General features: G+C 48.7%; 2 protein-coding genes across 5 annotated transcripts in view; one reads left to right on the plus strand and one right to left on the minus strand.

Annotated features, from left to right (window-relative positions):
- Positions 1-6,726, plus strand: part of LRRK1 (leucine rich repeat kinase 1) — a 77,532-nt gene extending 70,806 nt beyond the window's left edge. For all 4 annotated transcript variants that reach the window (XM_071568611.1, XM_071568610.1, XM_071568614.1 and 1 more), the window contains 3 exons: positions 1,623-2,458; positions 3,056-3,157; positions 5,201-6,726. In XM_071568611.1, the coding sequence (XP_071424712.1) occupies positions 1,623-2,458; positions 3,056-3,157; positions 5,201-5,378 (1,116 nt within the window). In that variant the 3' untranslated portion in view covers positions 5,379-6,726. The remainder of the gene's footprint in view (positions 1-1,622; positions 2,459-3,055; positions 3,158-5,200) is intronic.
- A 5,158-nt stretch (positions 6,727-11,884) lies between these two features.
- Positions 11,885-19,299, minus strand: part of CHSY1 (chondroitin sulfate synthase 1) — a 77,877-nt gene continuing 70,462 nt past the window's right edge. Inside the window, exon 3 of the mRNA XM_071568598.1 lies at positions 11,885-14,690. Coding sequence (XP_071424699.1) covers positions 13,098-14,690 — 1,593 coding nt within the window. The 3' untranslated portion in view covers positions 11,885-13,097. The remainder of the gene's footprint in view (positions 14,691-19,299) is intronic.

Consider the following 19,299-nt stretch of genomic DNA (forward strand, 5'->3'; position numbering starts at 1 on the left):
ACTGGGGTTTCTTTTCATCAGAGGTTAGAGAATTGGGACTGCACTGAGTTAAAGTCCAAGCCCCATTTCACAACTTTCCACTTGCTTCCCTAGTTTTTCCCATTACAGTAAAATTCTGCTGTGATTTGGATTAGTCATACAGCACTCAGTGCTCTTGTGGCTTTACTCATACTTGGTGTGCAGAGAGTGTCTCTTTGTCCAGGACTCTTAATGAGCCTTGCAAACAGAGTTGTCAATTAAATAACACCCTGTATTATCTGCCCCTTGATGGCTGGGGCAAATCAACATACTAATTTCAGCCTCTGTGGGTTTAAACAGCCTGGCAGAGCCATATCCCTGGAAGGGCACAGGGATCCCTTAATATATGAGCAGCAAGGGGTGACTTGGAGCCTTCAGCCCATGTCAATGGCATCCCAGGCTTCCCACCACGGAGAGGCTGTGGAGACGTGAGTTAGGTCTAATCAGCTGGTGCTGTTTGGTTTGCTTAGTGCAGGCAGATTGTAACACCAAAAAAAAAGTCCTGGGTAAAAAGGGCCTTTTTTTAGAATTTATTGCTCCTCAGGGAGGAAATAGAAAGGCCTTTGAGGTAGGTATTGTTTTATCTGCTTCACAGATTGGGGAGTTTCTGGTACAGACCCAAGGTCATGAGGAGTTTTGTTCCCAAGAGATCCATTTCCCAGACTGTTTAACAGCATTTTGCCCTGCTGTGATGAGCTGGAGGAGTCGCTGAGCCGTGGCCTCCTCAGCAGCTCTTGCCCATGGCGTGTGAGGGCATCCAGGGCCACAGTGCCACGGCCAACACATCTCTGCATCGAGGGGCAGGTTTTTATCAGCCTGCAGAGTTGTCTGTGGCTGAACTGCTGCTGCTGTGCCCTTCACTAGGATGTCTCTGAGCTGCCAGGCATCCCAGAGCCAGGGCACGTCCCTGGGAGCAGCAGGGCACTCACAGCAGCAGACATCAGATGCAGAGTGATCACTGGATGCTCTTGTTTGTGAGAATATTGGCTCGCTCCTTCCATTTTTACCGCATTTCTTCCATCCATTCCTCCCCCACCTACACTGATAGCAATAGCTTTGCTCCTTTTTGGAAGTGAGCCGGGATTCTACAGCTGGATTCCTGGGATCAGGATGGCGGTCTCTGAACATCTTCCAGCCTGAGTTTGTTAACCTTCAGGGCAGGCTGCCAGGTCCGCCTGTCCGCCCTTGCCAGTAAAAGAGAGGTAATACTGGGTGAGAGGAGTATGGCTCTGCAGCAGCTTTGTGGTAATGACTTCTTTTTAGGTTGCTGTTATCTCTGTTCTGGGATAAGTTACCAGTGCTCTTGCAGCAAATGAGAGGCAGACAGAGCCTCTGGGATTGAAAAGTCTTGTATTGCAGAGATGTAAAGAAGTAGGGAAAAAATTCTTTACTTATAAGGGTGATAAGGCACTGGCACAGAGGGGTTGTGGACTCTCCATCCCTGGAAGTGTTCAAGGCCAGGTTGGTTGGGGCTTGGAGCAACCTGGGACAGTGGAAGGTGTCCCTGCCCATAGCAGGGGTGTTGGAACCAGATGATCTTTAAGGTCCCTTGCAACTCAAACCATTTTGTGATTCCATGAGATTCTGCTGTTCCTTTCTTGCAGAACTCATACGTGGTGCTGGCCGGCTTGTCAGATGGACTTGTAGCCGTGTTTTCAGTGTCCCAGGGCATGCCAGGAGACAGCTGCTCCTACCTGTGCTCCCACACAGCCAACAGGTCCAAATTCAACATTTCGGATGATGATCCCCGGCAGAACCCATACCCTGTGAAGGCCATGGAGATCACCAACAGCGGGGCAGAGGTGTGGTACAGCAACGGCCCCGGCATCCTCATCATCGACTGTGCCTCCATGGAGATCAGCAGGAGGCTGGAGCCCTTCAACCCGCCCTCAGCCATCACATCCATCGCCTGCAACTCCGAGTGTCACGGGGAGGAGGTGGTGTGGTGTCTGGATGATAAAAGCAACTTCCTGGTGATGTATCACGTTACCACCTACCAGCTCTGCGCACGCTACTTCTGCGGAGACTGCAGCCCCCTCAGAGACATGTTCACAATCCAGCAGCCCTCCACAGCCATCCCAGCTACAGCCCCCATCAACCATGGGGCACTGGAGACCAACCCAGTGGGGGACATGAGCATTATGTACAGCCCAGAGGTGGGCACCCAGATCCTGAACCACCAGGACTCGCTCACAGATTACTGTTCTGTGTCTTCCTTCTCCTCCTCGCCCCCCAACAGGGTAACCCGCTGCCCCTCCAGCCTACCCAGCTCACCCATGAGCTCTTCCAGTGCACCATTCTCCACAGACTTTGAGGAGTCTGAGAAATTTCACGAGCTCAAGGCTTCCCTGGATCACGATGCTACACCTGTGGGTGACAACACGGAGCATCTCCAAGCTGTCAAGATTCTTCCAGTAAAAGACCTCATATGGATCCCCAGGTAAGTGGGTCCTTTTTCAAAGCAACTTTGTCAAAATCCCCCCTGGGCTGAACATGAGGTTAACTCAGGGCAAGGCAGGAGCTTTCCTGTTCCCAGTAGGATTCACCTGGCCAGATGGTGAAGCCTACCTAGCTAAACCCAAACATACTATTAAGAAATTTTGTTCCCCATTCAACAGTGCATCCATTTTCAACCCCTTTTTAAAGTATCTAGTGCTGAGCAGAATGGCCACTTCGAAGGTCTTGCTGGATTGATTTCAGCAGAGTGAGAAGGGGGTGGTCAGACTCAAAGCCCTGTTTCCCCAGCTCCTGAGGAAACAAAGAGCAGCAGGCAGCTTCCCTGCTCGGACACAGCCCTGGCAAGTCCTGCTGCCTCCTGTGGAGCTGATGGAAACCACTGGAAAGCTGATTTTGCCTGTCACGGGATCTCTCACCGCAGTAGATTCAGGATGCCCCCTTGGCATCGTGGTGCCGTGAGAGTCATCACGTGGCTGCAGATGGGTGTGCAGCAGAGGATGGATATCCAGCATGCATCTTCCTCAGCTGGCAGCATCTCTGTTGCTGAGTACATGTGACATCTCCCTTGTTTCTCTTCTAGGAGAGGAGGGGACATCATCGTGATCGGGCTGGAGAAGGAGTCTGGCACCCAGCGGGGCAGAGTGATCGCTGTGCTGAAGGCTGGGGAGCTGGCTCCCTATGGGTGAGGCTGGCTGGGGCACAAGGGGACTGGGTGGCAGGAGGGGTCTCTACAGGCTCTGAGGGCTCTTGTGAGCTTCCTCTTGGACTTCCAACAGCCTCTGAGGAGGTCCCAGCTGGAGGAGACACAGTTGCTGATTGCAGATTGAGGCATGTGCATGCTCTTAGAGCATGACAGATGGTGAGAGGAAGGTGCTGTAGCTCTCCAAAATGCAGAGACCAAGTAGCCCCAGAATGAGACAGTCAGGACCATGCTCAGTGAGATAAAGCTGGCCTGATCCTGTGTGGTGCTGGCTCCCTGTGCTCTGAGGGCACCTGGCAGAAGGTTGGTGGAGCTTGGCAGGCTCAGGCCCGGCACTCAGAACAAGAGGTGTATTTATGCAGAGCACGGTGCTTGTCTGTGGCTGCATTCACGTGGGCCAGGTTGATGTTCTGGCTCTAAATGAGCACCTTTGTGCTGTGGGCAGTGACGGGTCGGGGGACGGCTCCTGCAGCACAGGGGAGGGCAGTTATATACGTTAATTTAAAATGTTTCATACAGCGAAGGAGAGTCCAAGTAAATAAATAACTGCTGGAGAGGTGGGGGTGTTCCTGCTGATCACTTAAATACCGGTCTGGGATTGTAGTATTTATGTCCAAACAAATGCAGGTTAAGCAGTGCTAAGGATTATAAATGATCATTTATTACCACCAGGCAAACACAGGGGAGATCAAAGAGCTCCTGCTGTTCTCTCTACTCTATAAATAAGAGTCTTTATCAGTTAGTTGGGAGGGGAGTATTCTCTTTATTGGTCACAGATACTCTTAGTTTTGTTTTGCTTCACCCAAATTGAGTGTGGAGTTAAGGTGAGGTGGCAGCATCTCACACTTGTCCTTATTGGACCAGGCCATTGACTCCCTCCGTTTTATCAGCAGGATAAAGAGCTGGATAGTGCCTGCCTGATCCAAGGGCAGAGCAGGGCAGGGAGGGGAGGGGGCTTTGTAGGGGCAGTTTGTGATAAAAATCATCTGCCAAGGACAACCCTTGTGGCCAGGGCTTCCATCTGGGGCCTTTCTGGGGCACAGTTTGGGGCCAGCCTTCCCCATCTGCTATTGGAGCAGTAGAAAAAGCCCAGCAAGCCTGGACTTCTGCCCCTTGGACTCTGTAGGGTCAAAAGTGTCATCATCTGCCCAGCCTCCTCCCTCAGGGGTAGCTGCAGGGCCAGCCTCAGCGACAACCATGAAGGGAAGCACATCCCACATGATGCTGCCATGCAGGATGACTCCTGCACTGTCCTCATGGCTCCCCGAGCGCTGCCATAGCTGTGCCTGCAGCTCTGGGCTCGGGGCTCACACTCTGAGCTGGCAGAGCTGGGCTCCATCCCACCTCCACGCTCTATTCCAGGCTGCAGAAGCTCTCAGCAGCCTGTTAGCTGTGGCGTGATGGAGCTCTTTTGAAAATGCCCAGCTGGCAACAGGCACAAGAGTCTGTGGATTTAGCAAATCAGGAGATTAACAGCAACTTCAAAATGCCACGGCAGACTTAAGCCCCCACCTGAATGTTTAGGCACCTGAATCCCTTTAAAAACCTTTCCCCCTGTCACTGAGCTGCTTGGTTTTGCTGTGACACAGTTTCTGATCCCTCTTTGTTATGTTCTCCTTGCTCAAGGATTTGCAGCTTATGAAAAGATTGGGTAGCTGGAAAGGAAGCTCATGAGCCAGTGCTGCTCTGGCAGAGCTGCTGTTTGCCCTAAAGCCCTTCCCTGCTCTCTTCTCCCTTCCCCAGGAGCTGGTACTGCTCTGGCAGAGCTGCTGTTTGCCCTATAGCCCTTCCCTGCTCTTTTTTCCCTTCTGCAGGAGCCGGTGCTGCTCTCTGAGCTGCTGTTTGCACTAAAGCCCTTCCCTGCTCTCTTCTCCCTTCTGCAGGAGCCGGTGCTGCTCTGGCAGAGCTGCTGTTTGCCCTAAAGCCCTTCCCTGCTCTCTTCTCCCTTCCCCAGGAACCGGTGCTGCTCTCTCAGAGCTGCTGTTTGCACTAAAGCCCTTCCCTGCTCTCTTCTCCCTTCTGCAGGACTCTGGTGGACGCGGCTCTCGTAGCAAAGGACACAGCTGTGTGCTGCTTTGAGAACGAAGCCATGGAGCGGTGCCTGGCTGTCTGGAGGGGCTGGGGGGCCAGAGACTTTGACATTTTCTACCAGGCCTACGAGGAGCTGGGAAGGCTTGAAACCTGCATGCGCAAGAGAAGGTAGTGCTGGTGGAGCCAGGACCTGAGGCTGGACAGGAGATGGAAGCGCCTGCTCCAAGCACACCTGGACTCTGAGACACAGCCCAGAGAGGCAGGGGATGAGGGGTGAGGGGGGGAGTGTGCATCTGGTTTGCTGCTAGTGAGCACTGTGGGGTTCCTGGAGCTGGAGCCCCATCAGGGCTTTTGGGGAATGAAGAAACCAGGCAAGGATGAGCCCGAGAGCTGGGCCAGCTCTCACACTCCTGTTCTGTCACATGCTCCCCTGCACTAGTTGAGAGCAGAAGGTGGAGGTGGCTCCAGTTCTGCTCGTGCCTCTGTTTCCAGTTTGTTCTTCCCATTTGAAATCCCTTCCTCACATTCAGCATGCCCTGGCTGCTGCTGCTGCTTTAACTGTGTGTGTGTCAGCCAGGAGAGCTCTGTGGGCTCTTCCCTGGGAACCTGAGCACATCCCAGTCCCAGCTGCCCGCTGGCTGGCACCGCGGGGCACTGTGGGCTCACCCACCCTGTTTCAGGGGAAAGCACCTGCTGGAAGTCCTGCCCTGTGGGGATGCTTCCCACCTCCCTGCAACTCCGTTAGAGGCTACTCCAGGTGTAGTCCCCATGTACAGACATACACACACCCAGGGGTAGGAACCAGCTGTGGCTGGCCACTGTATTTCTGGTTCCTAAAGGCTGTTGTGGTGCAGTGTTCCTGTGAGGGAGCCCAAAACAACCTGCCAGGAATGCTGCACCTCGAGTGAGTGAGCTGGTTCACTGCACTGCTATTGTCAGTGGAGCTGATGGGAAGCAAAGCCACTGGGTGTGACAAATGCTCCTGGTGGAAGAGAAGGGAGCCCTGTGACTGAGAAGGTTCATAAGCTGTCTCTCCTCCACTCCTCTTTCTCTTGGGAAATGCACTCTGGAGCAGTGGGAACACAATAAGCTCAGTTTGCCCGTGTATCTGTGCAGCTTCCACCCACTACAGCTTGTATTTTATCTTCATTAGTGGCCTGGGATGCTGTATTGGCTCTGAATCCAATTGCACTTAGTTATCCTAAGCATGTACAGCAGTGTAAAAAGTGAGCCTGGCTATGCACCCTGTATAAAGGTGTACAGTTTGAATTTTGGACCTTTTTTTTCCCCTTTCTATCCCAAGAAACTCATGTGAGCATCGGCAAGGCTGGCCAAGGCCGAATGGGCAGGTTAACCCTCTGGTTCACATTTCTGTTGCAGGCTGCTAAAATATCCTTCTTCAGAAACAGAATGTATCTTATAATAAACAGATTCCTCCCCAAAATGACACTGCACGGGTGGCAGTTTTTATTGGCAAGCCAATTGGCTGCAGGGCGTGTGGGGTTTGCAGTGACTGCAGTTCTTGGCCTGATGAGCACAGCTGGACTTAGGGTTACAAGTACAGTCTGTCTCTGTTCCTGGCCTTACCTGGGTCTGCCACCCTGTGCCTCCCCTGCAGCTCATGAAGAAACACCAGGATTGCTCCCCTTTGCCAGGACAGGTGCTCTGCCTGTTGTCTGAGCGACAGGGAAGAGGTGGCTCAGCCCTTCACTGCTGCTGCATTTTGAGGCATTGTCAAAGCTGGCCTGAGAGCTGATGCTGGACATGGGGTGAGGAGCTGTGGCTGTGTCTGTGTCCATCATCTACATTTCCCTGAAACTGTCACCTAGCCATCTCTTGTGCCCCCATGACAAATGTGGGGGCAGGTGGGCATTCCCACACCAGTTGGATTCTCCCCCATCCAGCTCTGCACCAAAGGCTCTCAGCCTTTTGTGTAAGGAGAAAAGTAAGCTGATTTCTAAGAGATCAGCTTAGGGGAAAGGGACAGCACTGGCTGCTTTGTATTCTGCTACCAAAAGGACAGAGGAAATTAGTTTCTTTAAGTAAACTTTAAAAGGACAGGAAATATTGTGGCTATTTCAAGCTGTTGGTCTGTCCTCGGCTTACCCTGTCTGGCAGTGGCGGGATGGGAGCTCTGTTGGGCTTTGGAGGCTTAACTGAGGTGGAGGAGGATGAGGATGGGGATTGTGATGAAGATGAGGATGTGGATGGGCATGAAAATGAGGGGAAGGATGGGACCAGGAATGGGGATTGGGATGAGGATGTTGCCAGAGATTGGTTTGGGGCTGAGTTCACCTGAGCAGGTGCTCAGCACTGGGGGAACCACTGCCACATGATGTTGGCAGTGGGCAGAAGGCTGGGGCATGTGCCCAACCCATGAGGTGGAACATCCATCCAGTGATTCAGGTTCCTCAGGGCCATTACAGTCCTACCCCACCATACAGAGCCATCCTGGCAATGCCAACACTGGCAAAGCCAGTGCCAGGACAGCAAACAGACTTTATCTGCCCCTATCACAGCCTGTTTGCTTTATAAGTTTGTTTTATCGTGGAATTATTTTCAACTGTGCCCTCTGTGTGAGCCCTCTTGGTGAAAAGTCAATAAAGCACAAAGGTGCTGTTATTTGTTTGCCTTCCTGTTCTAAAACAGTGAGAGGCAGAGCAGGACGCCAGCAAAGTCCTCCCAGCACCCCAAGCCACATGGAGGGACCCCCAGTTTCCAAGACACTCCAGTCCAGCATGCTGGAAATGTTGGAGCAGATTCAGGTCAATTAAAGTTGAGGCTTTTATTGAATTAAAGTGTGAAAGTAAACACAGCCAGCCCAGTATCTGGGCTTGTATTTTTTTGATGCTAATTCAGGTTTTTTCACCTGGCTCATAAATGTGATTTAGAAGGTGATAGAGATTCCTGGGCTGGAGGATTGCTGGGAGATGGGTTTTGAAGCTTGGAAAGGACATGGACACATTTCTTGTGCCTGAGAAAGCGTCGGCAGCAGGTCCAGTGTGAGGAATAAAAATGCTTCTGGCAGCAGCAGCCAGGTAAAATCCAGTAAAATAGTAGGGGAAGGATTCCTCATGGGATGAGGTGGCACCGCCTTGGCTGGGGAGCCCAGGATGTCTCCAAGGCTGCCCATACCCAGGGAGGAGGTGGCTTTTTGAGCTCCAGCTGGGATCAAACCCCCTGACTTTGCTCCAGTCAGAGCAATAACTCAGGTTGGCAGAGTGCAGGCCTGGGTACAGGTCTATTTAAAACAGGTCCCACGAGGGCAGAGTCCCACCAGGCCAGGGGTCACCATGGCCAGAGCAGAGGAGGAGCCCAGTGGGGACCTGGATGCTTCAGCCCTGGGCAGGGCACTGACCTGCTCCTCATTTTTAATGCCTCTGCAAGATCTGCTTTCCCAGAAGCTCCCGAGTGTGGCTGGCTGTGTGAGCAGGGTATTTTTAGCAAGTATTCATGTGAAACAGCTCAAGCCAATAATTTGCAATGTAAAGTTAGAGCTTCCACAAAACTCAGAGTAAGCAGATTTGGATCAGCAGCACTTTCTGCTGATTTTGGTGAAAGGAACCATCCAGCCACGTCCAGGGGAGCTACGTGGGGCTGGAGCTGCTCACTGAGTTTTCCAGGTAATAAAACCCCACTGTGAGGAAAAGCAAAACTTGAAATCCTTCCACGGACAGTGACTCTGCAAAGTTACAGATAAATGTCTCACCTCTTTTGATGTGTCACATCGAGACAGTGGTCACAGAGCACTGTGTGAGCACGTCCTCAGACCTGTGCTCTCCCTGTCTGCTTTGCCTCTTTTCACCATCCTTGATCCTTCAGCAAAGAAAGCTGCTGGGAAGAAAGTGCTTCTTAATTACCAAGTGGTAGCAAATCCAACTCCCTTTGCCATTGCCTATCCCTGAAGCTTTGCAAGACATTTTACTCAGCGACTGAGGAAGGTTCGTGGCAAAAAAGAGTTCAGCACAGCCTCAAGATGCCACAGCTCAAGGCTCATGGTGAGTTCTGGCCATTCCCTTTGACAGTCCATGGACAACCAGGCTCTCATCCATCCCACAAATGTCCCAGGCAGCAGGAAGGACCACGGCTGGCTTTAGGATAGTCACCTCAACCCATCTTGGTCACTGGCTCCATATTCTGCAGGTGATAACCCTCCCCAAAGCAGAGCAGCTGCCAGGGGACACCCTTGGGGACTGGCCACTGCCAGAGACAAGACTCTGGGGACCACCAGAGTTGGGACAACAAGCCCCAGTCGAGCAATATGGGGCCAGGGAGCAAAGATCCCTAAAAGGTGAGGATGGTGATGGGTCATCCCACTTATGCTTCACAGCACAGTCCCTGGTGGGAGGTGGCCACTCCCACAGCAACCTCAAGGGACCCCCAAGGCCCTCCAGGGCCACCAACATGCCAAGCATGAGCCACTGTGGGTGAAACCCCCCCCTATGGCCCCAACTCTCCATATGAGCCCCAGGAAAATGGGAATAGCAAAGTTCTTCTGAGCTCTGACTGGTGAGTTCCTCCTTGGAGTGGATGGTGTGGGACAGTGTTCACCTCCATGGGTGTCCAGAGAAGGCAAAGGGTTTAAACCCAAGTGCTGAGTGGCTGCAAAGCTCTGCTTGGGCAGTTTTATTGCTGTGAGGTTGCCCGTGGCCAGCACAGCATCCAACCCATGTTACCTACACCAGAAGAATGAGGGAAAAAAGTGTCTCATATTTTTAATCATTTTAATAAAGAAGAGAAGCATCTCGATAGACAGCAACGCTCAGCACGTGACTGGTCACCATGTCCTTCAGGGTCAGGATGGCACCATCTCCATTTCTCATCCCTTATTGGCCTTAGAAGCAAACCCTCCATGGTTTTCCAGCACCAACAGGCTTCTCAGCACAAGGGGAACTTCTCTCTCACCCAAACAACCAGAGTAAACTGTGGATGAAGCATTCCAGCCCCAGGAGGGATTTTGGTGAAGGCTGAGTTAGCACCAGTCAGCCCCATGGCTGCCACCTGGTCCAGCTCCTTGCAACTGGGGCAGCAAAGACCACTTATTTTAATATAAAATGGGATTTATACTGCTAGAATTTATCATAGAGGGTTATAATTAGAGATTTGACTTTAAAATTCATTACTTTTAAGCTGAGAGTCTGTAAAATATGTGCTCAATGTGAACGATGTAGGGCCTCAAGAGCTGCCTGCAAGTTTGGTGTGAAAGTCACTTTTAATACAGATTGGCAACAGAATTAGAACTGCAGCAACTGAGCAAAAAAAACCCCAATACCAGATGGGTGCTGGTTATTAAATGGCTTTTTCCAGTTACATACATTCTGCTTTTACCAGCTGTTATGGGCTAAAAAGTCCTACAAAATCATAAATGTTCATGAATACAGTAGGAATACAGGGCTTTCCCCCCCCTCTCTTTTAGTGCAGTTCTTTAGGGTTCATATTCTTCAGGCTCTTTTCTGCAGCCACAAATACAAGTTGGGTTTTTTCCCCCTTTTCCCTTGTGTGAAGAAACAGTTCTTCAATCTTTAAGATTCTTGCTTTGGGAGCTAATTTTTACATTAAAAAGCCTCAGCAATACTGAACAACTGGCAGTGCTATTAAAAAATAACTGCTCAACCCACTTAATAATTATTTTTACTGTGTTCTGAATACACAAAACATTGACATCATCCAGCCTTGTCCTTGTATGCATTTGAAATGCTGTGGATTTTTTCAGACAGCAAAAGTACTTTTAATCTTTTCCCGAGGAAAAAGCCAAACCCAGGGAATGGTGCAGCTCATCAGCACACAGAGTGCACTGCAGCCTGATGAACAGGTTTGTCCTCCCCTTCCCCAGAGCCAAGGGACGTGGCATGAAGTTTATTCCAGCCCACAACACAACAGAGAGGTCAAAACATTCTGGAAGATGGAGATCCTTTTACCTGGACTTCCCAAAAGTGTGTTGCCTGCACTGGATGAAACGGTACGGACTGACCACGTGAGCAGCTCCAATTGCAAATAAAAAATCTTTATTGCATCTTAGAAGCAAGTCTTAAAAAAAAAAAAAGAAGGGAAAAAAAATTTCCATGCACTGAATCCATCCAAGTACCTACATCCTTGGGACTGTCACCAGAAAATGATGGACATGGTAAGACACCAACTCTACACTAGTTGCAGTTCATAATCCATACACGTGGGAACAACTTTATTTCTTCTACTGGAGTAGCAATTGCTCCATAAGGTCCCTTCAAACATGGAAACAACCACCTAAGCATTGGGTTTTCTCCATTCCTTCACTTGTCTCCACTTCCCAAAGAGCAGGCAAAGTGGAACTGAGGGCAGGTGCAGGAGGATATGATAGAAAAATAGATTGTTTGCTGGCTTTTACTTTTTGTTTCTGCTGAGCAGGGTATTTACAGGTAGGCAGGTCCCAAGAGATCATCTGCTCAGTGACAATTTCCATACACTAAGTCTCAATGTACAGGGTTCCCTTTCTGGCTTTAAGGCACTTTATTTTGTGTATTTTCTCTTACCTTGCTAGGTGTTAATTCATAGGGATGACACTTTCCTTGTACTCGGCCTCCCCAGCCCCAGTTCCTCACAGAATACCAAAGAAATTCCTAAGCTCACTGAAGTAATTCCAAAAATGTCAAAGAAATTTGGGGGAGGGAAGAAAGATCCATGAAAAAATATTTTAGAAAGTAATCTTTGGAGATCATTTACTGTAAGTATGATGTACACTACCTTACCAGTGAGAAGATGCAATACATTCCTAATATATATATATATATTTACACACACATATATATATATATAAAATATTAAAATGACTAACAGATATTCAAGGAAAGGTCAAGAATCTAAAACAATGGATATTAAATAAATTAACGGTCTAGCAGATACAGAAAAAAAATAATCCCAAAACAAAACTAGTAATCAAATGTAATAATTGTTCCCATTAACATCACGAAATCGACTGAACAAACTCGATGCCATCGGGCACAGGACACTTGGGGCAGAGGAGTTTTCCAAGTCCTTGTCAGGAATCTTGGATTGTTCACTGCGTGCTGTCATTTGGCTGCAGGAGATTCCCATTTCCCAGCCTCTTCCCCTCCCTGATGACCCTTCAGCACTGCTTGGTCGCTCAGCTCCAGGACAGCGGCTGAGGAGAACACACAGACCCCACCACGGATCCCGAAAACATCCCATCCATCCATGGACCACACAGAAAACACACCAATTTCTACAGGGACTAATCAGGTCACGGCTTGTGCTTCCTTCCTTCCTTCCTTCCTTCCTTCCTTCCCTCCCTTGGAGTCGCCTGCCCATAATAAGTGGAAGTGTATTTTTAAACTGAAATAACCAGGCAATAATTAGGAAAAAACCCCTCCTGGGATTACCACCCCTCTCACCGCGGCGATGGTTTGGTTTGTTCTAATGCAAATTGGGAATCAATGGCTATGCTGGACCAAAGGAGCAGAACCTTTGCAGGGCAGCAGTCACACCAAAACATTTAGACACAGCGTTTTGTCCCTTGGCTTTGCACGCTCAGGTCCCACTTTACAGAATCCCAGCAACGAAGACGGCAACGGAAACGGGAGGAAACAATCTTTTGTTCATAAGGAAATTCTAATTCAAGTCAGACTTCTGCTGATTGGTCAGGTAACTCTTAAACAATTACTTTCTTTTGTTTGAAGGCAAATATTGATCACAGTTTTGTTCAAAACCAAGAACACAACAACAAAAAAAACCACCCAAGGGCCTTGTTCGTCTCAAAACGAGCGCTTTGTAAGAAAACAACGATGATTTCTAAAATATATCCTGTGTGGTCTTTTAAAAGTGAATTATCAAAAAACATTTTCCCAAAAATAAATTAGATAATTAAAAAAAAAGTCTTTTCCAGCATAGCTGGACATTAGGCTGTCCTCACTGAGCCATTAGTATTGCTGCTTTTCCCAAAATTGGGGTCATTTTTTTCAAACCATATTTCAGCCAGCTGTTGTGTGGACCCATAAGTTGAAGCTTTGGACCCCAAGCACATTTTATATTGTTTTGGATCAAGATTAGGGTCACAGAAAACAGGGTGATGCACGTGGACTACTCCAATTTCTTGGCTTCGGAAAATTTTTAAGCCAGTTTGAATGACTTTGTTAAATAGATCTACGTCTTCAAGGCCCCAGCCTTGGATGGAGACATCAAAGCCACCTGCTTGAAGAAGATCACCTTTGTAAATACAGGTGATACCAAAGCCATAGTTCCTCCAGAAACCTGTTTTCTGGGTGAAGGCAAAATGATTGTCACTAGGAACCTTTCCACTATAAACAATCTTTGGATCATACTGGCTAAAAATGATGGGAAAATACGCTTGTTGACCCAAAACTGTATTGGCTCTACACCGCTGGAGGAACTCTGCAGTAAACACTAAGTCAACATCACAGAAGAAAAGTAAAGACTCGTTCTGGAACTGAGAAGATCCGACTTCCAGAGCCAGCGCCCTCGAGAACTCCCCCGACACCGGCAGAACCTGCATGTCAGCCTTGGGGTACTTGGAGTGGTAATCTCTCATCAGATCAATCTGCTTTGCTCTGTCAGGGTTGGAGTTGGAGTTGAAGATCAGGACAACCAGCTTGACGTTCTGGTTTGGAATCAGGCACGTCTTTTCAAAGTTCCCCATGAACCTCGCGAACATGTCAAAGCGCCCGGAGAGAGGCATCAGGATGTTGATCTTCTGGTCTTTGAGTTCCTTCCTCTCTGCTTTGGATCTGCTGAGCTGGAAGGGCACGAACATCTTCAGCGAGTTGGAGAGGAAAGACAAGGATCCCGAATCCTGGTTGATTTTGCTGGCCAGCTCTTTGGCGTCCATCTCTTCGTGCTCCATGAACTGGATCTTGCTGAAGGTCTGCTGCAGGTACGCGTGCCTCCGGACGGGCACCGTCATCTTCTTCCCCTTGTGCTTCTTGTACAGGAGCAACAAGTCGAGAACGTACTCGGCTCCGTACATTGGGTTCACCCTGCGATAGCCATACTGTATCTCCTTGAAATCTATGATCCTGCCCCGGGTCTTAGCGTTGGCATTGATCATTTCCATGACCTGCATAACGATGTCATCCAACGCTTCGCGCTGCGACGAGTCCATTCCTCGCCGAGGGGGCTGCCCGTCGGCACCCGAATACAAATATTTCCCCGTGAGAAACTCCCACTCCAAGATCTCCTCTCGGTGGCGGGGCTGGAATCGCATGAAGGAGGGCGGCATCCCCAGCTGCAGGTCTTCCTTGTGGATCTCAGTGTTGCTGTATTTGCTCATGAGGACGATCTCCCGGTGCAGCTGCACCGTGCGGTGGCGCAGCTCCGCGATCTTGCGGCTCAACATGTAGCTGTGGAGCCTGTACTGGTACGGGGGGTTCTTGTTGGGGTGCAGCGTTATGGCTCGGTGGATCTTGCTGTTCCTCAGGTCTCGGATGTAGCCTTTTTTGTTCTTCTCATAATTCTCATAGAACAGCTGCTGCATCTAGAAGAGAGAGAGGAAACGTTACAGTCTCGGCAGTGCGGTCTCTGTGAGGGTCAGCCCACGCAGCACTGCTGGGAGAGAATTCCTCCCCACTTGCAGGGCCAGAAGGCTTTCTGAATAAGCTGTTCTGGGGTTTAGGCACAGGTTGTAGCAATACCAGCTGCTATTCAAGGAAATTAAGAGGATTATTCATTGTAAACTGGTGAAAGAAACATCTATCATGGATTTGGGATTAGTACAGCCCATTCTAGAGATATCACCGTCGGGCAAACAACTGAGCAGTAAGTTGACTGTAAGCTCATTTCTTCACAACAACACACCATCACCAGGAAAAAACACCATGAAGTGTTCACTACAAAACTCCTACTATTTGTCTGCCTACCATTGTTTTAATTATAATAATTAAAAGCAATAAAAAAGGATGCCACGTACCTACTAAGCAAATCTGACAACATCTTTTTCATTATACCCAAATGCCATTTAGGCATTAAAATCCACATTTGGGCATTAAAAATCCAGGTTGCTGAGCATTTTAGTCAAGATGCCAAATATGTTATCTCAAGTGCTGCAATCCAAAGCTCCAGCTGTCATTTTAAAATGTCAATAAAGTACACCTGAGATTCCTGGAGTTCCAGAAGGCAGGTAATACAGGATGTGTGTGTACACTAGAATAAAAACATCCTTGTGGCAACTGCTATTTCAAAACTAGAAGACAGAGAGGTGAGATCAGATTTACAAGCCTTAGGAAAGCAGACAAACCAGCTTTACAGTTTTCAGTAGTTCAGGCAGTTATCATGAAAGACAAACCAGGATGATAACATAGAAAATAATCTGGGGGAAAAAAAGCAAAATAAGAGAAAATAACTCCCTGGAAACCAAAGGTATACAGCAGCTTAGCTAATGGAAATTTAAAAGGATCATGGCCTGATTCTGTGTCACAGCACAAACATCACCAACCTGCCAGAGGAGCTGACAGGGCACCTTCATTCTATATGGGGTCCAATCCACGTTACTGGCAGTGGATTTTGCTACAGGTAACACAGTCAATAAAGCACAGAGGGCTGGAGAGATTAGCAAAGAGCTAAACAAAAAAAAAGAACCCACGAGAATGGCTGGAATATGATGGCAATTAAACCAAGCACTAAGGAAAACCACCGGAACAGAAAGCCTCCCTTTACCAGCTGCTCAGAGCCAGCACAAGCCCCGTTTTATTAGGCCTTGGGTTGCATTTTTCCCATTATTGTGGACAGACATCGAATCTAGGAATAAACTCACACCTGGATTTAATTGCTGCTATCTGAACCCCCCAGCTGTGTGTGTGCAGGAACCTGCCCCTCGCCCAGCGCTGCCAACAGTGCCAGAGCAGGCTGTGCCCACTGGAAGCACAGATTCCATCTGAACAAATGGAATTCATGGCAAAGGAAGGGAGGGAGGAAGAGAGAGAGGGAGGGAGGGAGGGAGGGAGGGAGGGAGGGAGGGAGGGAGGAATTTCAGCCAGACTGAGAAAGAAAGGACATTCATTTCATGGGTCACCCCCAGCCCCCACCCCTTCTTTCCTGCTCGAGTTCACCTTCTCCCCGCTCTCCCCCATGTGTCCCTGCTGCGTGCCTGCTGTCTGGGAGCCATCCAGGCCAGAGGATGGATGGAGCTGCACGGCAATGCAGCCAAAGGAGAACATCTTGGCCATGGCCTCTTGGCAGGCCTCAGATGAGCTGCCTGTCGAGATGGATAATATCCCTTTAGAAGTCCTGCAAGATTTAAAAGAGTGCTCCGGGCAGAGGTCAGCTGGTCTAATCCTACGTTCAGCAGAGTTATCCAAACTGAATGAACCTTTCCCAAGAGGCATGTTTTTCCACTCACCCCAAGATGTTCTTCATTTCTATCCCTATATTGTTTTCTCTTTATTTTTTGGTCCCTTTGAACCTGCAGTTGCTGTGAAAGGCTCTAAGAGACCTCAAATCACACCCACTCAGGGTCAGTCCTGTGAGCACAACTTATTACAGTGGAGAAGAACAAGATCAACACTGCAGGATCCACATGGATATTCCACTGACTCTACTGATCTCTCCTCCCTAAAACTACATATACAGAGAATTAGAAGCACTAAATGCACATGGCAATAATTTTACTGACCTTTTAACTACAACTAAAGGGCAGAGGCTTTCCCAGGAGTATATTATGACGTTAGATAAAAATTCTTAAATCACGTCATTACGCCGCTAATATTTAAAGGAAAATTGACAATAGAACTTAATTTCATATCTTGCTTTGAATTTATAAGTAAACAAAACCAGGACCATGCAGCCTGAATGCATTTACTCCAAAATTGCTACCTAGGGCATTCTGAATTAGCTACAAGAGGAAACCATGAGGAGCAGGAAAGCTTTTAGATTACACAATGAAGTTTTAATAGAATACTGATGGGTAGGAAAACGTTATGAAACGTCCCAATGGAAGTAAAGATAGGAGTCCCTAGCAAATGGCCCTAAATAAAATGAAGAAGCATATTTTAAAGCTTTGACTTGCTCCTCAGGAGTAACTTCTCAGGTAGACTGATTAACTCTGGAACTCCTAACACTATGTCTTGCCTCTTCCAAAAATGAGCTTGCTTTTAAAACTGAACTGAAAATAAAACCCATCTTAGGAAGACTTTACTGGTGCTTCAACACAAAGCAATTTACAACCAAAGCATCTATCAACAGCCACCTTGCTCCAGCCAAAAGGGCGACAACTGCCCAAACCCTGCAACCCTGCGGTGCAGCTGATGAGAAGCACCACAGGAGCCAGGCTTTTATATAATCCCATTTTTCAGAAGAATGCCTTGCAAGCCTGGCACGTTCCATGTTCTCCCTATGAAGTCTCCCCCTCGCCTGCTCCAGCGTCCCTCATTCTGCAGCTGCAGCAGGCACGGGATGTGCCAGCATCCCACAGCTCCAATCCCCATCTGAGAGCCAAGGGACACCCCACTCCAATGGGAAGCACAAAGGACACAGAAGGGGTTAATAAATTCCCTATGGAGAGTACAAGGACTTACAAACTATTTGTTCACAGTGACATGAAGTGCTGTACACCAAGTCCAAGTGGCCAGAGGCCAACGGAGCAATTTAACCCTTTGTGGGCTGAGGTGCTGGTGGACACTGACCCAGGGCCACAGAAGGTCTGGGATGCTCATGGGCTTTCCCCCCCAGTAAGGAGTGGTTGTATTTTCTCATACACATTTACAGGCTTGGAGAAATGAGCAGTTCCCTCCAAGCCGTTTGACAGCTCCACCAACATCAGTTTGCTCAGATCACTACCACAGTGCCAGTCCTCAGCATTGGGGTCAATCACTAACAGGGGCAATGCTCAACTATCACAAATTAAATATTTTCCAGTAGCACACACTTGCTTTTGACTGCACACAACACTGGAAAGCCATAAGGAAGACAAAAAAATCCTAATTAACTCCTGTGTGCATCATTAATACGGGGTGGAGGAAAGTAATACCTGTAATTTATTTGCTCCTCCCAAGCAGCAGCCACTGAACACACACGTGGGGAGTGACACAAGCCCAGGACACACGTCCCCAGCAGACATTACGTGCAAACCTCCCCATGCCTGTTACCAGAGCCCTGTGAGCTGAACTCCTGCAAACTCTTCTTTTAGTGAAACAGGTTTCTCTGTGATTCTTTTCAAAAAAAGAACCTTTCACGGATATTAATTTTGCAATGATTATATTCTAAGCATGCTTTATTCTAGTGCTGAGCACTGAGAGCGTAGGGATACAAAGAAGAGCTACTCTTTATTGACCACTATTTACTCTAGACCTGTTGAAGCCTTAAAAACCCTAATGTTCCCCAAACCATTAGAGACTGAATGTTTAAACTGTGGTACAGCTGTTGTGGGCACTGCTGGCCCATGTCCAAAAGACCAACTGAAAGGAGAGAGTGTTATGTTCTTCGTTTTAAATGAAGAAGTCTTTTGCAGGCCAAAAAAAAGTGTACTGGAGAAAATGGACTTTAAAAATAAGACCAGTTTATGCAGAAACTGGCCCCCAGCCACGGATTAGCCCCCAAGGGCTTTCTCTCACAGCTCCAGATTGTACTACCAAAGCCCAGAAAACACAGCCCCACAAGCCCCATGAAAAGCAATCGTGGACAAGACATGTTGCATGGTGGGTTTCAAAATGCCCAAGATGGGCTCTAAATACAAAGCCAAGCTAATTAAAGGATGGGTAATGTCACCTAGTGCTGGGGACCTCAGTCGGGAGGGGATGAGGATGTGGGTCCCTCCCCATAGCCAGTGAGGAGCTGTTCTCCTATGGGAATAACGTGGGTCCTGGGACAGCCCTGCCCCACAGCTCTGCAGGATGCTCACACCATCTTCTCCTTGCTCCTCCTTCCAGAGATGCACCAGAGGCAGCTCATCTTGGCTGGCTGATGTGAAAGGAAAGACTTTCTGCACCCACATCCCAAGGAACTGCACGAGGTGATTGCAGCTGCACTAGCACAGCTTTGTCACTGGGATTAACCACAACAGATCTCCAGCTTTCTCATTCTTCATGTCACCAATACAGTTCAATGGATCAAATATTTTGCCAAGGGAAAGGAGCAGTGGGGCTTTGCTTACT

This window comes from Pithys albifrons, chromosome 13 (assembly GCF_047495875.1).
Source record: "Pithys albifrons albifrons isolate INPA30051 chromosome 13, PitAlb_v1, whole genome shotgun sequence".
NCBI lineage: Eukaryota > Metazoa > Chordata > Aves > Passeriformes > Thamnophilidae > Pithys > Pithys albifrons.